This window comes from Erinaceus europaeus, chromosome 2 (assembly GCF_950295315.1).
Source record: "Erinaceus europaeus chromosome 2, mEriEur2.1, whole genome shotgun sequence".
In the NCBI taxonomy this organism is placed as follows: domain Eukaryota; kingdom Metazoa; phylum Chordata; class Mammalia; order Eulipotyphla; family Erinaceidae; genus Erinaceus; species Erinaceus europaeus.
The window spans coordinates 4,506,100-4,529,680 of record NC_080163.1 but is presented as its reverse complement, the minus strand read 5'-3'; the positions used below and the strand labels follow the sequence as shown (position 1 = coordinate 4,529,680).

The 23,581-nt window shown below is 54.8% G+C and overlaps 1 protein-coding gene across 6 annotated transcripts in view; it reads right to left on the bottom strand.

Annotated features, from left to right (window-relative positions):
* MYH14 (myosin heavy chain 14) overlaps positions 1 to 22,210 on the bottom strand; it is a 94,564-nt gene extending 72,354 nt beyond the window's left edge. For 3 of the 6 annotated variants that reach the window (XM_060174749.1, XM_060174727.1, XM_060174743.1), the window contains exons 1-3: positions 19,950 to 20,076; positions 13,764 to 14,165; positions 1,652 to 1,808 (exon numbers count right to left, since the gene is read on the bottom strand). In XM_060174749.1, the coding sequence (XP_060030732.1) occupies positions 1,652 to 1,808; positions 13,764 to 14,162 (556 nt within the window). In that variant the 5' untranslated portion in view covers positions 14,163 to 14,165; positions 19,950 to 20,076. Of the gene's footprint in view, positions 1 to 1,651; positions 1,809 to 13,763; positions 14,166 to 19,256; positions 19,363 to 19,949; positions 20,078 to 22,188 lie in introns of those variants that run through there. The other 3 variants (XM_060174736.1, XM_060174745.1, XM_060174739.1) reach the window with 3 other exon arrangements.
* Between the last annotated feature and the right edge of the window lie 1,371 nt (positions 22,211 to 23,581).

The window sequence follows — 23,581 nt, the reverse complement described above, 5'->3', positions numbered from 1 at the left end:
TGCTACTACTACTACTGCTACTACTACTACTACTACTGCTACTACTGCTGCTGCTACTACTACTGCTACTACTGCTGCTGCTGCTACTACTACTGCTACTACTGCTGCTGCTGCTACTACTACTGCTACTACTGCTGCTGCTGCTACTACTGCTACTGCTACTACTGCTACTGCTGCTGCTGCTGCTACTACTACTACTATTACTACTGCTACTACTACTACTGCTGCTACTACTGCTGCTGCTGCTACTACTACTACTATTACTACTGCTACTACTACTGCTGCTGCTGCTACTACTACTACTATTACTACTGCTACTACTACTGCTGCTGCTGCTACTACTACTATTATTACTGCTGCTACTACTACTGCTGCTGCTACTACTACTGCTACTACTGCTACTACTGCTACTACTACTACTGCTGCTACTACTACTATTATTACTGCTACTGCTGCTACTACTATTACTACTGCTACTGCTGCTGCTGTTACTACTACTACTAATGCCTTTAAGTATGAGCCCAGGACTCTCAAGCATGAGGTCCTGAGTTTGATCCCCAGCATGAGGTCCTGAGTTTGATGCTCTGCTTCTCTTTCTCATTAATATATGAGTCTTTTTCTTACTGTCTTTTTAATCTTAAGTATGTTCTGTGTGTTTTTCAATTGACAGACTTAAATGAAAGTTCCAAGAATCTCTCCCGACATTAATGCAGAAGCTGGGGACCAGCTGGCATGCGAATGACTTGAGGGGAGACAGCTCTGGAGAGGCTTCAGGGTAGGACCCCAAATTCTCACCCACTCCCCCCAACTATCACCACCCCAATGGCCTGAGTCTGGGTCCCCTGACTTGTCACCTGGTCCTGGCATAGAGCCAGGTCCTCACCCCACCGCCCTAGGAAGACCTCTCTTGCCCCACACCCCACCCCCTCATCCTGCTCCCCCGCTCATACTACAGCACCCCCACCCTCCAGCCCACCACCCCAGGGCACCCCCATCCCTGGCCCTCCACCCAGAGGCTGCAGCACCCTGCAGCTCACCCCGCCCTATGACTCCCCACCCTGCAGCCCTCCACCTTCTGCCCTGCTTGCCCTGCAGCTCTGTCCCCCGGCCCGTCCACTCCGCAGCCCCCTGCACCGGCCTCAACCCGCAGCCCTCCCCCCCACCCCACCCCCAAAAGATCACCCGGGAGCCCAGCCGCTTGACCCGCTCAACCCCAGCCCCCAGCACCCCCGCCCCCGCACCCCGCCCCGCTCACCCTGCAGCCCCCCCCCCGCACCCTGCAGCCCCGCCCCGCTCACCCTGCAGCCCCCCCGCACCCCGCAGCCCCACCCCGCTCACCCTGCAGCCCCCCCGCACCCCCGCACCCCGCCCCGCTCACCCTGCAGCCCCCCCCCGCACCCTGCAGCCCCGCCCCGCTCACCCTGCAGCCCCCCCGCACCCCGCAGCCCCACCCCGCTCACCCTGCAGCCCCCCGCACCCCGCACCCCGCCCCGCTCACCCTGCAGCCCCCCCGCACCCCGCAGCCTCACCCCGCTCACCCTGCAGCCCCCCCGCACCCCGCCCCGCTCACCCTGCAGGCCCCCGCACCCCGCCCCGCTCACCCTGCAGCCCCCCCCCGCACCCCCCGCACCCCGCACCCCGCCCCGCTCACCCTGCAGCATGCTGCGGTAGGCGCCCTCGGTCACCGCATACACGTGGGGCGGCACCTCGTGGCGCTTCTTGCCGCGGTAAATCTCCACGATGGCCTCGGTGTAGATGGGCAGCTGCTTGTAGGGGTTGATGACCACGCAGAAGAGGCCGGAGTAGGTCTGCGGGTGGGAGGGACACTCAGCGGGGCCCGGGTTCGAGCCCCCGACCCCCCACGGGGAGCTGCAGGGATGAGGGGAGCGCTGGGGTCTCTCTCTTTCCTCTGGGTCTCCTGGCTCGCTCTGCACTAATTGTCTGAAAGGTCCATTCACTTATGAACAAGAGAGAGAGAGACACACACAGCCAGCCACAGTGCCACTGGGCATCCAACTCAGGCACAAGTTCAATGTTTACTTCACTCACTGAGCCACATGATTCACGTGTGTACGGGTGTTTGTGCACGTGTGTACCCGTGTTCACACACGTATGTACGCATGCTCGTGCACGCATTTGTGTACACACGTACATGTGTTTATGCACGCACGCGCGAGTGTTTATGCATGTATGTGTGTTTATGTACGTGTGTAGTACGAGTGTGTATGCACGTATGTATGTACACGTGTTTATGCACATGCACACGTGCCCACGTCTTGCCTGCTAAGAGACCAAGGGGTGAGGGCGGGGAGGTGGTCAGGGTGGGTCTCACTCTCCCATGTGTGAAGGCCACATGGGCTCAGCGCAGGGAGGAAGCTTCCTAGTGTGGGAGTTTGTGCTCGGTGACCTCTCTCTAGGTCTATCTCTCACCCTTTAGAAAAACAAACAAACAACAAAAAATGGGGTGAGGGGGGCCCAAAGGGATGGAGAAATAGTGTAATAAAAGGACTTTCATGCCTGAGGCTCCACCATCCCAGATTTCACCTCCAGCACCACCATCAGCCGGAGCTGAGTAATTAATGCTCTGGATTTTCATTAAAAAAAAAAAAGTTTGTTTTTTAAATTATTACTACCAGGGTTACTGTTGACACTTAGTGCCTGCACAATGAATCCATTGCTCCTGGTGGAATTCCTCCCCTTTCCTTTTTTCTTACTTCTTCTTCCTTTTCCCCTTTCTCTCCCACCCTTTTCTTTTGGAGAGAGAGAAATTGAGAAGGGAGAGAGAGAGAGAGAGAGAGATATGCAGCCCTGCTTCCCCACGCAAGAAACATTCCCCCTGCAGTGGGGGCCTGGGTGCTCGAATCCAGGTCCTTGCACATGGTTCTCGAGTGCAACCTGAGGACCTAGTGAAACAAACAAACCCTGGCAGAGGAAGGAAAAGAGAAAAGAGGAGGGAAAAAAAGGTGTGGGAGAAAGAATACTGTGATGGAAACGGTCGACTGAACCCACGGACCCACAGGTCACGCAGACTCCCCGGGTCTGCTCCACGGGGCTCACTGGCGGAAGTGCTGAATCTCGCATCTCACGGCCCAGGTGCATGGAGTTTGTGGTGTATTGTTACGCTGTTATTATTGTTATTATTATTGCCTTCAAGTTCTTGGACATGTTGAAATTATTCTCACAATCCTAAGACCCACAGTGCAGGGCCCTGAAATGGTTTAAGAGTTGGTTTAAGAGGTAGTGCAACGGGTTAAGGACAAGGGCCCTCGTAGGGATCACGGTTCAAGACCCAGGCTCCCCACCTGCAGGCGGTGAAGCAGGTCTGCAGGTGTCTGTCTTTCTTTCCCCGTCTCTGTCTTCCCCTCCTCTCTCCATTTCTCTCTGTCCTATCCAACAACAACGACAGCAATAACAACAACAAGGGCAATAAAAGGAAAAAATAACCTCCAGGAGCAGTGGATTCCTAGTGCAGGCACCAAGCCCCAGCAATAACCCTGGAAGCAAAAAAAAAAAAAAAGAGTGTTGTTCTGGGGGGTCAGGAGGAAGTTGGTTCAGCGGGGAGAATGCAGGACTTGCATGTGTGAGGCTCTGGGTTCAATCCTGGGCTGGGTTACTGGTCCACTCTTAGAAAATACATAAGATCTTTAAAAAGTGCTGGGGTTACAGAGACAGCTCACTGGGCTAGTGTGCTGCTTTGCCCCAATCGTGACTCAGGTTCAAGCCTGACCCCTAGCTCACTGAAACAAGCTTTTGTGCTGTCCTTTCTCCATCCCTCTCTCTCTCTCTCTCTCTCTCTCTCTCTCTCTCTCTGCCTTGGAGGCGATGACACTTAGTGAAATACGTAAAGAGATGAAAGACAACTGCCAGATGGTTCCCTCATATGTGGCATCTAGAGACCTGATACAGCTGAACTTGTCAAAAACCAAAGCAAAAACAAACACCAGAAGCAAGCAAACTGGGGGCCAGGTGGTGGCGCACCTGGTTAAGGGCTCACATTACAGTGCACAAGGATCCAGGTTTGAGCCCCTGATCCCCACCTGCAGGGGGCAAAGCTTCATGAGTGGTGAAGCAGGGCTGCAGGTCTCCTATCTATCTATCTATCTATCTATCTATCTCCTCCATCCTCTCAATTTCTCCCTATCCTATCAAATAAAATAAAAACAAACAAAAATAAATAAAACCAAGAGAAACTGTTTGCAAGACTTATGAGAACTCTGGTTATTCTCTTTGGGAGGCTGGAGATACAGAACTCTGGTGGTGGGGGTTACAATCTTGTAACAAACTATATAATAACAAAATAAAACAAATGAGAGAAAGAGGTGGGGGGGAGACTACAGCACCAACCCCGCCCCCTTCTTCAGCACCTCCAGCTGTGGGGTCACATCTGGTTGGCATGCCTGGCAAAGCAGACACCCTGCCCGGTGAGCTGTAACAGTTCCGGGCCCCAGGGGCTCAGCCAGCAGGGCGGCCATTCTGCTGGCCTGGGGTGGGCAGGCCGTGTGGAAGAAGGACTTGGAGGATGGTCACAGGGCTGCTCTGGGGGTCCCTCCCTGCAGCCCAGCGGGTGCTGCTCAGACCAGGCGTGGCCACCAGGCTCAGAGTGCCAGCCTTTTAACGGAGGTGGGTGGGTGGTGGCTCCCAGGAGGAGGAGCAGAACAACTGGTTCTCTGGGTGTCCGCCTCCTGCCGCCTCCCCCTTGCTCCTGGAGCTCCTGGCGGGGTGGGCGGGGCGGCCGGACCACATTCCCCAAGAGGGTATCTCATGCCTCCTGGCGCCCTGACCCCCCACTCCTGGCTAGGGGAGGAGCCCACTCCCCATACCGCCGCCCCTCCCCGGCCCTGCAAGCCTCTGCCTGGTGCATTTCAGCTGGCTGCCAAAGGGCAGAGGTGGGGCGCCCAGGGGAGACTGGGGGGCTTCTGAGTGGCCAGGGCACAGCTGGGGAAGCCGGGATGGGGTGGTGTGGGGACTGGGGAGCTCATGAGGCAGCACTTCCATGCACCTCCTGCCTTGGTCTCCTCCCCGAAATTCTCCAGCCTCACTGGGGAGCCTGGGGATTAAGGCAGCTCACAGCAGGAAGCCAGCGGGAGGGGGGTGGGGGCCAGGTGGGGCACGCAATGCAGGCCTGGGAGTCTCACGTTACCCCGGGGCCTGGGAGCCGGGGTGCAAAGCCCTAGCAGCTCCAGCTCTCCGAATGGCAGCCCAGGGCTGTGGGGGACCCTGGAAACAGGAGTTCAGCTTCCCTGAGCCTCCAGCCCTGGGAAACCAGGCCCTGAGGCCCCCTCCTCCCAACACCAAGAAGGATTCTAGAACACAAAGATGGGCCTGAGAGAGGACAAAGAGGAACAGGGTCCTTCCTGCTGCAGATACCAGAAGAGCAACTCGGCCCCCAGCTGAAAATGGGCTTCCTGGGGTTCCAGGAATAGGCTCAGCTGTTAGAGTATGAACTTGGGAGCCCAAGCCCTGGGTGGAACCCCCGAGTCTGCCTGCTATATACACCAGAGCTGAGGAGCACTCTCATCTCTCACTCTCCACTGCATGCTAGCTGTCAGGCTCAGGCAAAAACTAGTAAAGTCAGGGGCCCCTGGAAAGATACCTAAAATAGACCTACTAGCTTTTTCCAAAATGGAGACCCTGAAATCTTCATCTGCAATATTCCTGCCTTTAGGTTCATGATTAGTCAACTATTTGTTCTGCCTTATAGCTTAACTCTTTTCGGCCACCAGATTCCAGATGATGCCAACCAGACTTCCCTGGACAGACAACCCCACCATGTGTCCTGGAGCCCCACTTCCTCAGAGAGCCCTGCCCCACTAGGGAAAGAGAGAGACAGGCTGGGTGTATGGATAGACCTTTGAACACCCATGTTCAGCAGGGAAGCAATTACAGAAGCCAGACCTTCCACCTTCTGCATCCCACAATGACCTTGGGTCCATACTCCCAGAGGGTTAAAGAATAGGAAAGCTGGGAGTCGGGCGGTGGCGCAGCGGGTTAAGCGCACGTGGCGCAAATCGCCAGGACCTGCGTAAGGATCCCAGTTCGAGCCCCTGGCTCCCCACCTGCAGGGGAGTCGCTTCACAAGTAGTGAAGCAGGTCTGCAGGTGTCTGTCTTTCTCTCCTCCTCTCTGTCTTCCCCATCTCTCTCCATTTCTCTCTGTCCTATCCAACAACAACAACATTAATAACCACAACAATGTTAAACAACAAGGGCAACAAAAAGGAAAATAAATAAATAAATAAAAACTTAATTTATTTAAAAAAAAAGACTAGGAAAGCTATTAAGGGGGGGATGGGATACAGAGTTCTGGTGGTGGGAATTTTGTGGAATTCTACCCCTCTTATCCTATGGTCTTGTCAGTGTTTCCATTTTATAAATAAATAATAAAAACATTTATTGGGTGGGAGTAGATAGCATCATGGTTCTGCAAAGAGACTTTCATGCCTGAGGCTCCAAAGTCCCAGGTTCAAACCCCCCCCCCCCCCACACACACACACTACCATAAACCAGGGCTGAGAAGTGCTCTGGCAAAAATAAATAAAATTTAAAAATTAATTAAAATATAATTATTTGGGGGCCAGGAGATAGCACACCTGGTAGAGTGGACATCTGACCATGCAGAAGGGCCCAGGTGTGAGGCCCTAGCACCACATGGGCGCACCATACACAGGGGAGTTGAAGCAATGCTTGGTGTTTCTCTTCTCTCTCTCTCTCCCCATTTCTTACTCTTTCCTCTATCAGGAAAAGAGAAAGAAGAGTCGTCCAGGAGTGGGGGAACCATGCTGGCATGAGGCCCCAGATAAGTTCTACTGGCAAAAAAGAAGAAAAAAAATGAAAGAAATGAAAGAAGAGAAGAAAGCTCCTTGTTTTCAAGACAGAGGACCGCAGCTTTGCTCAGCTCTAGCACAAGGTGAAGCTCGGGACTGAACCTGCAGCCTCTGGAGCCTCAGGCATGCATGTCTGCCACGTGACCTCCCTGGCCCTTCAATACATCCTGAAAAGGAGTAATTCAAAAAGACGTATTTTTATTCTTTTGACCAGAGTGCTGCTCAGCTCTGGCCTCTCTATGGAGGTGCTGGGCATTGAACCTGCAGCCTCTGGAGCCTCAAGTATGAGTTTGTTGTGCCAACTGCTGTGCTTTCTGACCGCAGAATATAAAGAAATAAAGAAACTTGTGGAGGCAGAGGAACAACTCACCGATTAGGGTGTGCACCTCGCCGTGATGTGGCCTGGGTTTGAGCCCCAGCACCACAAGTGAGGAGCTACAGCAACAGAGGAAACTCCAGTGCTGTGATGTCTTCCTCTCTCTGGGAATGAAAAAGTGTCTCACAGCAGTGAAATCACATTGAGGTCACCCTTCCGTCAGGAAAAAAAAAAGCCAAGGGCTACTCAATATGTTAGGGTCCTCTAGTCCTTGCCCTTTGATAAGGCTCCAGGGAACAGCTCGAGCAGAAGCGTCCCCCAGGACGTGAGAAGGCAGGTGAGGAACGAGAAAGTGCCAGTTTCGAGGGGGCACCCCGTGTCTGCTGGCAGCAGCAGAAGGGCCTGGGCTGGGCTAGCCAGTGGGACCTCCGTGGGCTGCAGGATCCTTCCCAGGCAGGAGGCAGAATTCCCATGAGAATCTTGATCCTGAATTGTGTGAAGTAACTGAGAGCAGGACTTGTAAGCACTGGGCCCTGAGTTCCACCTCAGGCTCCTGCATGTGCCAGAGTGATATTCTGCTTTCTCTCTTATGAACGCATATACCTCAGAAACAAGTAAGTAGCGGGGCCCGGAGCTAGCGCAGTGGGTTCAGTGCACATGGTGCGAAGCGCAAGGACCAGCAGAAGGATCCCGGTTCCAGCCTCTGGCTCCCCACCTGCAGGGGAGTCGCTTCACAAGCGCTGAAGCAAGTCTGCAGGTGTCTGTCTTTCTCTCTTCCTCTCTGTCTTCCCTCCTCTCTCCATTTCTCTCTGTCCTATCCAATAATGACGACAGCAATACAACGACAATGATAAAAAAGAAGGGTAACAAAAGGAAAAAAATAGCCTCCAGGAGCAGTGGATTAATGCAGGCAGTGAGCCCCAGTAATAACCCTGGAGTCAAAAAATAAAAATAAAAATAAAAATAAAGTAAGTAGACAGATAAATCTAACCCTGCGTTTTGTGACCACGGTGGAGGGTGAACCAGTTTACTGCTCTTTGCTCTGGTTTGGGGCTCTGTCCTTACTTATCCAAACAGCTTTCTCCTTACTCTTACTAAAGCTTCCAAAATACATAACCAACACATTTCCTTATTAGTGCCTTGTGTGGCTCCTTCCTCCCTCCCTCCCTTCCTTCCTTCCTTCCTTCCTTCCTTCTTTCCTTCCTTCCTTCCTTCTTCTTCTTCTTCCTTTTCTTTTTCTCTTTCCTTTAGTTGATAGGACAGAAAGAAATTGAGAGGGGAGAGGGAGGGAGAGGGAGGGAGAGAGACAGAGAAACACCTGCAGCCAGCAGACCTACTTCACTGCTTGTGAAGCTTTCCCCCCAGCAGGTGGGGACCAGGGGACTTGAACCTGGTGTGTGTGTGTGTGTGTGTGTGTGTGTGTGTGTGTGTGTGTGTTTATTAGATAGGACAGAGAAACTGAGAGAGGACAGGAGGATAGAGAGAGGGGCTGGGTGGTGGCGCACCTGGTTGAGCGCACATGTTACAATGCTCAAAGACCCGGGTTTGAGCCCCCCAGCCCCCACCTGCAGGGGAAAAGCTTTGCAGGTGGTGAAGAAGGTCTGCAGGTGCCTCTCTGTCTCTCTTCCTCTCTGTCTCCCCCTTCTCTCTTAATTTCTGTCTGTAGTGTAGCCAACAAATAAAGATAATAAAAGTTAAAAAGAGAAGGTTAAAAAATAAAAGAGAAAGACAGACACCCGCTGACCTGCTTCACTGCTCCGGAAGTGGACCTCCTGCAGGTGGGGAGCGGGGGGTGGGGTGGGGGGCGAACCTGTGTCCTTGCCCTTGGTAATATGTGTGCTTAGCCGGGTGCACCACCCTGGTGTGTGGCTTTTCTTGTGAGGCCAGTTGCCATGAGCGATGAGGGAAAGGGAGATAGCTCAGCAACAGAGCACAGGACTCGCATGGCAGAAGCCCCAGGTTCAGCCCCAAACACCTCACAGGCCAGAGCTGAGCAAACGCTGCCTCACAAACCAACAAGCAAACCCTAAAAGTAAAAGGACCAGGAAACAGTGCATCCCTTAGATCACGGGCCTTATCCTATGAGAGGCTCCAGGTTCAAGCCTGGGTTTGAGCTGTAGCACCACATGGGGGCGTCTGGGGGGAGTTTCAGAGGAGACAGGATGGTGCTGTGGTCTCTCCCCTTCTCTGTGTCTCTCTCTAAAATAAAAATGATGAGAAGGTGGGTGTGTGTGAGGCGTAGACCCCCACATTAAACAGGACAGTAATGAAACAAAATAAATTTTAGAGCCGGAAAGACAGCATGACAGTTCTGCAGAGAAGAACTTTCGTGCCTGAGGCTCTGGGGTCCCAGGTTCAATCCCCAGCACCAACATCAGCCAGAACTGAGCAGGGATCGTGTCAGCCTCTCCCTCTCCCCCCTATCTATCTCTCTCTTTCTCCCCCCCTTTATGTGTTTCTTTCATTAAGATAAATAAATAAGGCAAATTTTAAATGAGCCAAAAGGCCCAGACTGCCAAGTCACAGCCAGACTGTGGGGGCCATGCGGTCACCCACAGCTGTGACCCGGGCCCTTGTCACTTAACATTCCTGAGTATCTCCAAGGGTACCAAGAACCCCCAGCCAACACTCGGGACGGCCCTTGGCACATCAGCAGTGCTGGGTAAATATTTGCTGGGCACCCCTTTAGGACTGTTCTCCATGACTGTTGACATTCTTGTCAATCTCCCCAATCCTGTTTGCTCTCTGTACAACACCCTGGACACTTACGAAAAATACCCGTGGTCAAACCCCCAGGGGCCCGATGCAAATGGTCTTGGGGTGCGGTGCTGGGGTGGCATTTTTGAAAAATTCCCCCAGGTGGTTGTAACGTAAAGTCAGTGTGCAGAAATGTGTCCTGGGACACCACAGCACCTGATGCTCCCCCTTTGCCTGGTGTTCCCAGGGGGCTCGAACCTGAGTCCTTGAGCATGGTAGTGATGCCTCCCAGCTCCCCCACATTAAAAAAAAATACTTATTTATTTATTCCCTTTTGTTGCCCTTGTTGTTTTATGGTTGCAGTTATTATTGTTGTTGTTATTGCTGTCATCTTTGTTGGATAGGACAGAGAGAAATGGAGAGAGGAAGGGAAGACAGAGAGGGTGAGAGAAAGACACCTGCAGACCTGCTTCACCACCTGTGAAGTGACTCCCCTGCAGGTGGGGAGCCGGGGAGCTCGAACCGGGATCCTTATGCCGGTCCTTGTGCTTTGCATCATGTGCGCTTAACCCGCTGCGCTACTGCCCCACTCCCCCCCCCCCTTTTTTTTTAATGAAGCCTGGGCCTCACATGTGCTCAATGCTGCTGCCAAGGAGTCTTCCTTTGTCGGTCTCATTCTGTTGCTTTAGAGACAGGCAGAGGGGGCTGGGCAGGGTGCACTGGGTTAAATGCACATAGTACAAAACACAAGGACCCGCACGAGGATCCGGGTTCAAGCCCCCGGCTCCCCACCTGTAGGGAGGGGGATGCGTCACAAGCAGTGAAGCAGGTCTGTAGGTGTCTATCTTTCTCTCCCTCTCTATCTCCTCCTCCTCTCTCACTTTTTCTCTGTCCTATCCAATAAAGTGGAAAAAATGGCCTCCAGGAGCAGTGGATTCATGGTGTCGGCACCGAGTCCCAGCGATTAGCCTGGAGGCAGGGGTGGGGGTCCAGAAAGCCCCCAGAGCACGGCTCTACCATTCGCAAAGTTTCTTCAGGTGTTGCCTGTGGTGCTGGGCCTCCAACCCACAGCCTCGTGCATGGTAAGCTATCTCCTGGCCCAACCTGTCCTCATCTTAAGAGGCTCTACAACAAAGTGACAGAGTTTGGTCTGCCCTGCTCTGCCCTGCCCGACTGACTGATCTCAGGCCATTCCCTGCCTCGGTTTCTCCACCCGTATGAGGGGGACCCGACGCTGTGCCCCTGTGAAAGCAGGTGAGGCAACGTGTTTCCGAGAGCCAGGTCCACGCTTCCTTTTCACTGGCATTAAATCTCCCCGGGGCCTTCATTTCCAGTGAGGCGAAATGCAACTAATGACAGGCTTCCCCTCGCTCTAGGTGAGAGGAGTTTGTAGACGGGAGGCATCTGCAGCACCAAGCCTGGCGTGTGGGCTTCGCAAGCCCGTGGCTGTCCTTACAGACATCCCTTCCCGGTGGCTGCGTCTGAGAACCCGGAACGGCCGATACCATGGGAAGAAGCGAGGTGCCTGGGATGCCTAATATTAAAAGGCACCCACCCAGGGCTCTGAGGCTGTCCGGCTGACGCGGACCAGAAACCGCTTTCTAAACCTCTCCCTCCTCACCGCTGTCCTTGGCAGAACTAGAGGGGAAAAAAAAGCCTCTGGCTGCCTGTTTCCTCAAAGCTAAACACAGGGTCTCTCCGGAAGGCGTCAGTGCATCTGCTGTGCTGGGGACCTCTGGACAGCTCCCACCTGGAACGTGCTTTCTGTGAGGCCTGCACAGCCTTCAAGCCAGGGGGCTGACGGCCCTTCCTGGAGGGGCCTTCTGTCCACATGCAGTTTCAAGCTGACCACAGGACAGATCCTGGTTGCCGCTGACTGTGTGCCGACTGGAGGGAGGGTCTGAGTGCCTGGGTGCTGATGCTGGGTGCTGATGGCAGGGGCATGCTTCAAGCACACACTGACTGTGTGCTCTGCACCCTCCCTTTATAAAAATGTGTTTACTCATGAGACAGAGAGAAGCAAGGCATTTCTCGGGCACATGTGATGCTAGAGATTAGACTCGGGACCCGATGCTTGTAAGTCTGGCACTGGGCCACCTCCTGGGCTACTGCTCTTGCCATGCAGCCTGTGGTCCCACGTCTGTGAGCTCGCAGCTCTACCTTCAGATGCAGGGGCCTAATGGAAGCCTGGCAGGGAACTAACTGGCCTCTCATCAGTTTCCTTCTTCTTTATTCCTTCTTTCTACTTCTTTTTTCTTTGTCTTTCTTTATTTTTGCCTCCAGAGTTATCACTGGGGCTCTGGGCTTGCACCATGAATCCACTGCTCCTAGAGGCTATTTTTTCCCCTTTTATTGCCCTTTTTATCTTATCATTGTAGCCGTTGTTATTATTGTTCTTATTGATGCTGTTGCTATTGGATAGGACAGAGAGACATGGAGAGAGGAGGGGAAGACAGAGAGGGAGAGAGAAAGACAGACACCTGCAGACCTGCTTCACCGCCTGTGAAGCGACTCCCCTGCAGGTGGGGAGCTGGGGGCTCGAACCGGGATCCTCACGCGGGTCCTTGTGTTTTGTGCCATGTGTGATTAACCCGCTGTGCTACAGCCTGACTTCTCCCGTTTTTGTTTTTGTTTTTGTTTTTGATAGACAGAGAAGCACAGAGAGAAAGAAAGTGAAAGGGAGCACAGACCCAAAGCTTCCTTTAGTGCAGTGGGGCTGTGTTCGGGCCTGGGTCCTGCACAGGGCACAGCAGCGCACTATCCGAACTATCCGAACTATCCGAGGGAGCCACTTTGCCAGCCCAGCCTTTTTCTTTAGACACTTCTTTCTGCGGGGTGGGGAGACAGCTCACTCACCACAGACCCAGTTCTGTCGCCCGTGGAAACAGGCGAGGCACCGTGTTTCAGGGTGTTTCCACACTGCCTTTTTGTTCTCTGCCACTGCGCACAGGGACCGGGTCCGAGCCTTTCAAAAGCACAGGGGAGCAGCCCACACTCTGTGGTGGGCAGGCGTGTGTGTGTGTGTGTGTGTGTGTGTGTGTGTGTGTAAGCCTGCCAACTGTCAGTGGTGCTATAGTGTCTCTCCTCCTCTCTCTCTGAAATTAGGAGGCGGGGACGGGGAATAAAGAGTCTGGGGGGTGGTCAGCGGGTTAAATGCACATAGTAGGAAGTGCAAGGATCCTGGTTTGAACCCCTGACTCTCCACCCGCGTGGGGGGGTGGACACTTCACAAGTGGTGAAGCAAGTCTGCAGGTGTCTCTCTCTCTCTCCCTTTCTATCTCCCCATCTCCCTCAATTTCTCTCTGTCTTATCCAACTTTAAAAACAATGGCTGTCGGGAGTCGAGTGGTAGCACAGCGGGTTAAGCGCTTGTGGCGCAAAGCACAAGGACGGGCTAAGGATCCCAGTTCGAGCCCCCGGCTCCCCAGCTGCAGGGGAGTCGCTTCACAAGCGGTGAAGCAGGTCTGCAGGTGTCTGTCTGTCTCTACCTGTCTCTGTCTTCCATTTCTCTCTGTCCTGTCTAACAACAACAACATTAATAACAATAACTACAACCACAATGAAGAACAACAAGGACAGCAAAGGGGAAAATTAATCAATCTTTTTTAAAAAAAAATGGCTGTCAGGAGCAGTGGATTCATAGTGCAGGCACCAAGCTCCAGAGATAACCCTGGAGGCAATGATAATAATAATAAAGAAAGTCCGCCAGGAGCGGTGCAGTTGTGCACATGCTAAGCTCTGGTGGGAAAAGAAAGATGCATGTGTTCAGGTTCATGAGAGAGAGAGAGAGAGACACTAGAGCCCTGCTGGTGCTGGGGATTGAACCTGGGCCTCTGGGGCCTCGGGCAGGAGAGTCCCGTGCGCTCCCAGGCGACTTCGCTGCAGGAGACCCCCAGGTAGCCCCCCCGTCGGGCCCGGGCCCCACTCACGTAGATGAGGCCGGAGTAGTAGCGCTCCCGCAGGTTGTGCAGCACCGAGGCCTCGTTGAGGCAGGTGAGCTCCGCCATGTCCTCGGCCTTGCTGAACTTGGGCGGGTTCATGCGTTGGATCTGGTCCCGGGGCAGCCGCAGCCGCCGGCCGCTCTCCGCCAGCTCCACCTCCGCCTCCTCCTCGCCCTCGTCGCGCAGCGCCGCCGCCTCGAACCCGTGCAGCTCCGAGGGCACCCACACCAGGCGCCGCGCCGTCCACTCCACCTGCGGGGACGCGCCCGCCACGCCTGCGCTGCCGGGGCCCTGGGGCGCGAACAGGAAGGGCTGTGCCGCCTCGGGCACCGGGCCTGGCCTGGGAGGCGCCTTCCGCCCCGGCACGGTCATCGTCATTGCTGCCATGGTCTGCGGGGCACAGGAGGATGGGGGCGGTCAGGGCAACCAGGGCGACCAGGCCAGCACCCAGGGGACTCCAGGCTCCACCACACATTCTGTACAGCAGGCTGAGGAGGGGCGGTCCTCCCACACAACCACCTCTCCATCCATCCATCCACTTTCCATCCATCTATCATCCACCCAACAACTATCCATCCAACATCCATCCATCATCTACTCAACATCCATCCATCATCCACCCAACACCCATCCATCCAACATCCATCCATCCATCATCCACCCAACACCCATCCATCCAACATCCATCATCCAACATCCATCATCTACTCAACATCCATCCATCATCCACCCAACACCCATCCATCCAACATCCATCCATCATCCACCCAACACCCATCCATCCAACATCCATCATCTACTCAACATACATCCATCATTCACCCAACACCCATCCAACATCCATCCATCATCCATCCAACATCAATCCATCATCCACCCAACATCCATCCATCGTCTACTCAACATCCACCCATCAATCCATCATCTCTCATTTATTCATCATCCATCTATCCATCCATCCATTTAACATCCATCCATCCTCCATCCATCTATTCATCCCTCCTATCCGTCCGTCCATCCTCCATTCTTTGTCCATCCACCATCCATTAAACATCCATCCATCCACCCCATCCATCCATCCATCCATCTTACAACCATCCATCCTCCATCCAGCATCCATCCATCTACCCATTCATCCTCTACCTGCCCATCCATCCTCCATCTGTCCATCCATCCATCTATCCTACCATCCATCCTTCCATCAATCATCCATCCATTCATTCAATATCCATCCATCATCCACCCATCCATCCATCCATTTATCCACCTGTGCCTACCCATCCATTTTCCACCCACCTATCCATCCATCCTCCACCCGCCCATGTATGCACCCACCCACTCACCCATCCATCCCCACACCCATTCATGCACTCCCCCCCAGCCCATCCATCCAGAAATTATTAAAAAGTCAGAGTGTAGGGAGTCAGGTACTGGCACAGCGGCTTACGTGCACATGGCACAAAGCACAAGGACCGGTGTAAGGATCCTGGTTCGAGCCCCCGGCTCCCCACCTGTAGGGGGGTCACTTCACAAGCGGTGAAGCAGGTCTGCAGGTGTCTGTCTGTCTTTCTCTCCCCATCTCTGTCTTCCCCTCCTCTCTCCATTTCTCTCTGTCCTATCTAACAACGACAACATCAGTAACAATAATAACTACAACAACAATGAAAAACAAGGGCAACAAAAGGGAAAATAAATAAATAAACATAAAAGAAAATTTAAAAAGCCAGTGTAAACCAGGCACAATTCAAGGCACTGGCAATAAAGTAAAGAAAGTATCAGAAAAAGACCCTCCTCCCCCTCTTTTCTGTTGTCACAGGGGCCCCAGGCTCCAAGATGACTATTTCAGATAGAGACAGAGAGAGACAGACAGAGCCAGAGGGAGACAGAGAGAGAGGGGAAGACAGCAGATCATGTAGTGGGGGCAGGCTCAGCCGGGCCACCACACCACAAAGCAGGAGCACGGCCCAGGTGAGCTGTCTTGCTGGGCCCCTTCTTTTTTATTTTCCTTTAAAAGATTTACTGGTTGGTTTATCGACAGAGAGAGCCCAGCGCACCTGTTCCATCCTACAGGCCAGGCATTGACTTGGGACCACAGGCATGCAAGTCCTGGGCTCTGCCAACTCACTCACCTTCCTGGCTGCCCACCTCTCCCCGGCCCCAGTAAAGAACACACACACACACACACACACACACACACACACACACACACACACACACACAGACTTGCTTTGGGTTGACAAGATAGCTCATCTGGGAGGGAGGAGTCCTGTCTTGCTGTGAACTTGGCCCAGGTTGGAATCCCCTATACGCCAGGTGGGAATACTCCAGCACTGAGGGGAGTGTCCATGCTGTGGTGTGTCTGTCTGTATGCATCTGTCTGTCTGTCTGTCTCTCTGTGTGTGCTGGAATGCTGAGGCCCCAGCAATGGTCAAATAATAAAAAATTAAAAGATTTCTGAATTTTATTATATCATCATCACTTTCCCAGAGCACTGCTCAACTCCAGCTCCTGGTGGGGATTGAACCTAGGACCTCTGGTGCCTCGGGCATGAAAGTCTTTTTGCAGAACCATTATGCTGTCTCCTCCACCCAAAAGAATTACTGACCTTAAGGAGAGAGAAAAAGAGTATCACTTTGGAGCGCGCAGGCACCAGCATTTGAACTTGCGACCTTACGCAGGATGGCCTCCCCCGACCCACTTCACAGTCACACAGCCCTGACATTTATCACAGCTCTGCCCTGGTTCATACAGTGTGTGTGTGTTGAGGGGGGAGAAATCTCGGGTCCTCAGGCCTGCAAATCCAGTGCTCTGCCACTGAGCCACTTCCCGAGTTAATGCTCTAATGCCAGCATCTATGAGATGTTGTAAATAACACCTTATATAAATATAAATATATTTTCCTTGGTTATATCAAATACATCCTCCTCATCAGTGTTACTGGCTCCTTCAAAAAACAAAGACTGAATGGGGGTGGGGTGGGTGGGCAGTGGCGCATCTGGTTGAGTACACACATTGCCATGGACAAGGATATGGGTTCGAGTCCCCAGTCTCCACAGGCAGGGCAGAAGCTTCACAAGCGATGAAGCAGTGCTGCAGGTGTTTCTCTTTGTTCCTTCTCAATTAGTTTCTTGTTTGTCTTCATCTGTTTGATTTTTTTTTTCCCCTACATTTGATTTAGGATGGAGATAGAGATTGAGAGAATAGAGGGAGATTGTGAAGCAGAGAGAAAGACACCTGCAGACCTGCTTCACGACTAGTGAAGAGACCCCCCCCCCTGCAGGTGAAGACTGGGGCCTTGAACCCAGATCTTTGCGCAAGATAACGTGTGTGCTCAGTGTGATGTGCCAACATCCAATCACAGTTTCTCTGTTTCTTATTTATTTATTTATTTATTTATTCCCTTTTGTTGCTCTTGTTGTTTTATTGTTGTAGTTATTATTGATGCCGTTGTTGTTGGATAGGACAGAGAGAAATGGAGAGAGGAGGGGAAGACAGAGAGGAGGAGAGAAAGACAGACACCTGCAGACCTGCTTCACCGCCTGTGAAGTGACTCCCCTGCAGGTGGGGAGCCGGGGGCTCGAACCAGGATCTTTACACTGGTCCTTGCACTTCGCACCACGTGTGCTTTACCCACTGTGCTACCCCTGATCCCAGTTTCTCTGTTTCTATCTAGTAAATACATTAACATTTTTTAATTGAATGAATTTTTAATTTGAATCTGGATTTTTGAATCTTTAGTTCTTGTTTTTTATTTCTTGGTCATTGCTGGGAATTTACCACTCTGGGTCCATTTTTTCCAATAGAAAAAGAGGGACAGAGGGAGACAGACAGACAGAGAGAGACACCACAGCATCAAAGCTTCCCATGGTGTGGGGTGGTAGGCTGGGTTCCAACCCGGGTTTGTGTCCGCGGCACAGCCGGCCTCCACAGGTGAGCTGCCTCACCGGCCCCCAAACCAGGATGTTTCAAAGGGTGCGTGAGGCTGGCTTCATATTTCTACTGGATGGGCCCATGCACTACCCCCTGGGAGCCAGATAGAAAGATAAATGGTAAATTACACGGTGAGGCTCAGCAGTGAGAAACGCCATGCAGAAAGAATGAAGTGAGACAGCGGGGCGTGCTGGGGCTGAGGGGTGCACAGGTTTTAATTGCGGGGGCTGGCAGGGCCTCTCTGATGTGGCCGTGAAATAAAGGGATGAAGGGATCCGGCCGTGGGAATGTCTCGAGGCCAGGCAGGCGGGCTGGGAGGCTGAGCGGCCCCTCTACCCTGGCCTGGAGCGGAGGGGCAGAGGGGCTGCAGGGAGGCCCACCACTTCTTATCGGGGAGAAGAGCTACTGGATTTTGTCACTCAGGGCCCGTGGCCCCTTCGGATTACCCCAGGCTTACAGAATAGTCTGGGCTCTCAATTCTCCGTCAATATTTCCTTTCTTCCCTTCCACTAGGCTTCCTTTCCTCTTTCTTTCTCCCTTTTTTCCCTTTCTGACATGTCTTCATACAGAGACAGAAAGCAACACCACCACTAAAGCCCCCTCCTACACACCCCCAGTGCCACAGTGCTTCCCCGTGCTGTGCCAGGGGCTTGAACCCAGCTTGCACTTGGCAAAGTAGAGACCCTACATAGGTGAGCTATCCTGCAAAGTTACCTCTCTCTCTCACTCTCTCTTTATCCCCAGAGAAAGCTGAGGCACGTCCGCCCGTGTTGCGCTGAACCACCCTCCCTGACTTCTTTCTCTTCTCTGGCCCTTGGCTCAGCATCCAAGACCCCAGGGGAGCCTGAGGTGAGTCACACAGGGCCCTGACTGGCCGGGCTCCTGGTCTGGGGGTGATTCAACCTCCTCGCCCCCTCCAATCCAGGTGAACCAAAAAGTGGAACCTCCTGCCTGCTCTGGTCAGGGGTACGCAGGGGAGATTCCAGAGCTGCCCAAGTAGCCGTCAGGAAAAATATTCCTGGGTTTCCCCCTCATCCCCGCTCCTGAAGAGTGGGCTTCCAGGTTGTTCCTGCTCCCCCCAACATTTCTGTCACCCCCCGCCTTTTCCCAGAGTTGTATCACTTGGGGGGCTGCCCCCACCATTGTATCCCCAGTCCTTGTCTCACTAGGAAACCCGGGTTCAGAACATGCACCCCACTTGCTCCCAAGCCCCAGAAATGTCAGGCCCTGGTGATGATGCCCCAGAGGCAAACCCTGGGCCCCCCAACATTCAGACAGCAGGCTGCCTCTCGCCCCCAAACAGCTGAAGGCCCGAGGCCCCGTCCACACACCGCACACTCCATGTTGGGACTTTACCCCCCCCCACCCACTTCCTCTCTAGCCCACGGCCTTTGACCTGAGGGTTTTTGCAATAGCCCAGGCTGGGGCTTCCCCTCCCCCCCAGCCCAGAGTGGGGTCCCAGCCCCCTGCACCCCCAGACTCCTGAGTCTTCTTGAGTTCCCCACCACCACCCATTGTCCTTCCCTGGACCCCAGAATCTGCCCTCCTCACCTCACTGTGGGTTACCGGATGGCCGGGACACCCAGGTTCTGAGCATGGACGACAGGCCGGATGGGGCAGCCTGCCGCCAGGGTGCCAAGGGCTGGCCCGCCCCCATGCCCGCCCCACCCGCTGGCGTCTCTGCCAGGGCTCATTACTGTCACCAGGGCAGGTGAAAGCACCTGCCCAGGGAGGGGCAGAGGCTGCAGGGCTGCACAAGGGAAAGGCGCCAGGGGCCCACCCTGGGCATCCAGCCCTCTGACCTCAGCCGGATTACAGGGCCCTGCCTGGCTACCATCCCACACCCCAGACTGGGTCCCCATCCCCTCTCTTGGAACCTGGTACTACAGAAATAGCTATCATCTCACAGGGGTCCGCAGCCCCTCTTCCCTCACACCCGGGGGGTCTCCCAGCCCCTCCTCCCTCACACCCTGGGGTCCCCCAGCCCCTCCTCCCTCACACCCAGGGGTCCCCCAGCCCCTCCTCCCCCAGGCCTTTGAATCCAAGTCCTGGCCCCAGGGTCCAGGTCCCATAGAGTTTCCTCTGATCCAGAGGAGTCTTAAAGTGGGGGGGGGCTCCCAGCAACGCCCCCCCGCCCCCACCCAACCCCTTCCTAGGATCCCGGAATCCGGGAGCTCCCACCCGCTTGTCCCCACACCCAAACTCCGGGCTACCGCCCCCTCCCCCGCCGGTCCTCCAGGCTACCTGGGGGCGCCCGCCGGCTCCAGGAAGCGAGGCGCTGGGCGGGGTGCGGGACCCCAGCGCTGCGAGCTCTCCGGTGGGGCGACTCGGCGGTCCAGCGCGGGGCGGGGCCACGTCGCGGCGCCGGGAGGGTGCGGGCTCTGATGTCACCGCACCTGCCAGCTGCGGGGGGAGGGGCGGGGACGAGCCGGTGGCCAGGTGGGCGGCGGCGGCGCCAGGGGTAGGGGGTTGGGGGGGGGTCAAGGACCCACGGCGAGGGCTGAGGACTCCGCGGGTTCGGGTTCGAATCCCCGCTCCGGCTCTCAGGACCTCAGCTCTCCCCTTTGAGAAATAAACACGGTTATGCCGAGTCGAGTGTCCAGTCTAGGGTTTACACGAGCGATGCCCCACCGCATCATTCCTTGCCTCCGTGCCTCAGTTTCCCCACTGCTGGAAATGACACAGTATGGCCCACAGAGTCCCGGGAGCACCAGAGAAGGCCAGGAGATGCTCCCAGTATTGGGGGAGGGAGGCCACGGGGTGAGGACTCTAGGTTGGGGGAAGGGGGACTGAACTTCCAGTCTGATGACCGAAATCAGATGTAAATAGTGACTAGAGCACCTGCGAGACGCCTAGTGTTTTTCTTTCCTTCCTTTAAAAATTTAATTTACTGCTTTTATTTATTTATTTATTTATTTTTACCGGAGCACTGTTCAGCTCTGGCTGGGAATTGAACCTGGGAGCCCAGAGCCTCAGGCACGTGAGCCTTCTGCGTAGCCACTATGCTGTCTCCCTGTGCACCTAGTGCTTTTCCACTGGTAGAATGATAATCCCTTAATCGCAAACACGTAGACCCGGTCAATATGTCCATTTCCCCAACGGGGAAACCGAGGCACGGAGAGATGAAGTCACCCCAAGGCAATATGATCTGACGGAGGAAAAGCTGGGGTTCAAATTCAGCCCCTCTCTGTCTTCTGAGGAGCTGATGCAGCCGGCATGCGTTTGGTCCCTGGCATCGCATATGCCAGGGTGATGCACTGACTGGTGTCTTCCTCTCTCCCTCTCTCTCGTTAATAATGAAAACAATTCAAGGTATTGGAGGGGGAATTAGGGACCTGGGAGATTCCCCAAAGGTAGTGCATACAATTTATATGCCTGGAGTTCCAGGTTCAGGTCACTGCACCGTATATAAGCCGGAGTTGAGTGTTGCTTGATCCCTCCTCCTCCTCCTCCTCCTCCTCTTCCTCCTTCTCTCTCTCTCTCTCTCTTTCTTTCTCTCCCTCTCTCCCTCTCTTTCTCATAAAATAAATTAGCTGGAGCCAGCAGCGTAGCTCACCTGGACAATACGCTTGCTTTGTCATGCACACAACCCAAGTTTCAGCCCAGCCCCCATCGCTCTGGGGGAAGCTTCAGTTCTATGGCCAATCTGTCTGTCTGTTTCTCTGTCTACCTATCTGAAAAAGTCGATCCAGAGCAGTGGAATCCCAGCAACAAAATAAATAAAACTTTTAAACACAAAAGTAAAGAAGGGAGTAGGGGACAATGCCTGGCTCACTCTCAACCCGCCTCCAGTGTAAGCCAGAGGGGCCTGTACCCCTTCTCCGTCCACAGACGCCAGGTCAGTCCTGCCAGGGAGGAAGGACCCTGCACGCAGCTGGTCTCCGGGGGGTGCCCAGCCCGGTGCTCAGCCCAGTGCCCCCCGCAGCCGGGCTTCTGCTCGGTCAGCTCTGCCCTCTCTGCAAAAAAAAAAAAGGGCTCAAATCTACAACCACGTCCAGTTGCTCTCATCGAAGGCAGTTACTGACTCATAAAAGCAGCATCACCCAGGTACCTGTGCAGGTGCTCTAAAGTGCCTTTTCCCACCCACCCCGCCTCGGCAGGTCCAGACCCCTCCACCGGGGTCTGGTTTCTAGCAGCGGGAACCCACGGTGTCATCCTCGGGCGCGGGGGCTCCGAGGTAATGACTCAGGTGTTAAAGGGTCCAAGGTGCCGAAGACGTGCCTCGGTTTCCCCGGCTGCACGGCAGGCCCGGGGCGGCCAGCGAGGGTGGGGAGCAGGCGGGCGCGCTGCAGGAGGCATCGGAGTGCGGGTGCAGAGGGAGACACCCCCCAGCCCCCAAGGTGAAGGAGTGTCGCCCCCCCCCCGCCTCCCCGGACGCTCACACCGGCCTCCGCGGCCGTCACCGCAGTCCCCGGGCTGCGGCCTCCCGGGCCCCGGGCCCGCTCCGCCCGCCCCGGGGGGACAGCGCGCTGCGGTCACTCACCGGCTCCCAGGGCCGTCCGGAGGCTTCGGCCTGGGGCGAACGAGGGCGGGGCCGCACGGGAAGCCCCGCCCACACGAGCGCAGCTCCGGCCAATCGGCGCTCGCTGCGGCACGCCACGACCCCGCCCACGAAGGCCAGTCAGCCAATCACCAGGAGCCGCTGGAGGGTGGGTCCAATCAGAAGTTGCTAAGGTTGCCAGCCGTGGGAAAAGGTGGCCGCCGCAGGAGGCGCCCCCGGGGCTGGCAGCGTGGTCGTGCGCTGGGCCCGAGGCCTGATGGGCAGCGAGGGCGGCCAATAGCGCGGCGCGGGGGGCGGCCGGGGGCGGGAGGCCCCAGGGCCCCGGGGTGAATGCGGCGCTTTGTGCGCGGGACCTGAATGGGGGCCTTTGTGCGGGCCGGCGTGGGGGGGGGGAACGGGAGGCCGGAATGCCTGGGTCCCCGGAGAGCCGGCGGCTGGGGTGGGGGGTACGGGGGACCGAGGAGAATTCGCTTTTTGTGTCACTGCCACGCCGACCGCGCCCCGGACTCCCTGCCATGGACTCTCGCCACCATTTCTGGGGGGGCCCGGTGTGTGCCAGGCAGTCTGGGACTGACAGCCTAGCAGCTCCCCCTTGCAGCTGAGCTTATTCAGATTTGTAGCTCCAGGTGAGGTCAGTGCACGCCTGGAGAGATGACGTGCACGGCCAGAAGTCACAGAGCTGGCTGGTGCCTCCCAATGTCAAGTCTGCAGCTGGCCCTTTGCCGGGGGCTCTGCACTGGGGTCTTTGTAAGCACCCCCATTTTTCTTTCATCCAGGCCCTCACCTATGTGCCAGGCTGGCTCTGTAGCTCACCAGCGCTGTGTCTTTGGGCTCACGGCTAATCTTTACAATGAAAAAAAAAAACAAAAGGAAATCTCAGGGTCTGGTGGTGGCTTACATCACCATGCTCGTGGACACAGGTTCAAGCCCCTGTCTTCACCTGCAAGGAGGAAGCTTCACGACTTGTGAAGTCCTGCTGCAAGAATCTCTGTTCCTCTCTACATCTATCTCTCACCCTCTACAGTAAAATAAAACGGCTTCTGGGAACTGTGGAATCGCGTAGACACCTAGCCCTGGTAATAACCTTTGTAACAAAAATTAACCTAAACATTTAGGGGCCTGGTGGTGGCGCTTCAGATTAAGTGCACGTGTTAACCATGCACAAGGACCTGGGTTCAAGCCCCCAGTCCCCACCTGCAGGGGGAAAGCTTCACAAATGGTGAAGCAGTGCTGCGAGTGTCTGTCTCTTTCTTCCTCTCTCCCACTTCCCTCTCAATCCTATCAAATAAAATTTAAAATGAAAAAAAAATCAGTGTTTTTAATTTTATTACATATGAGAGAGTCACATGAGATAGAAAGAAACAGAGAAGGGGTC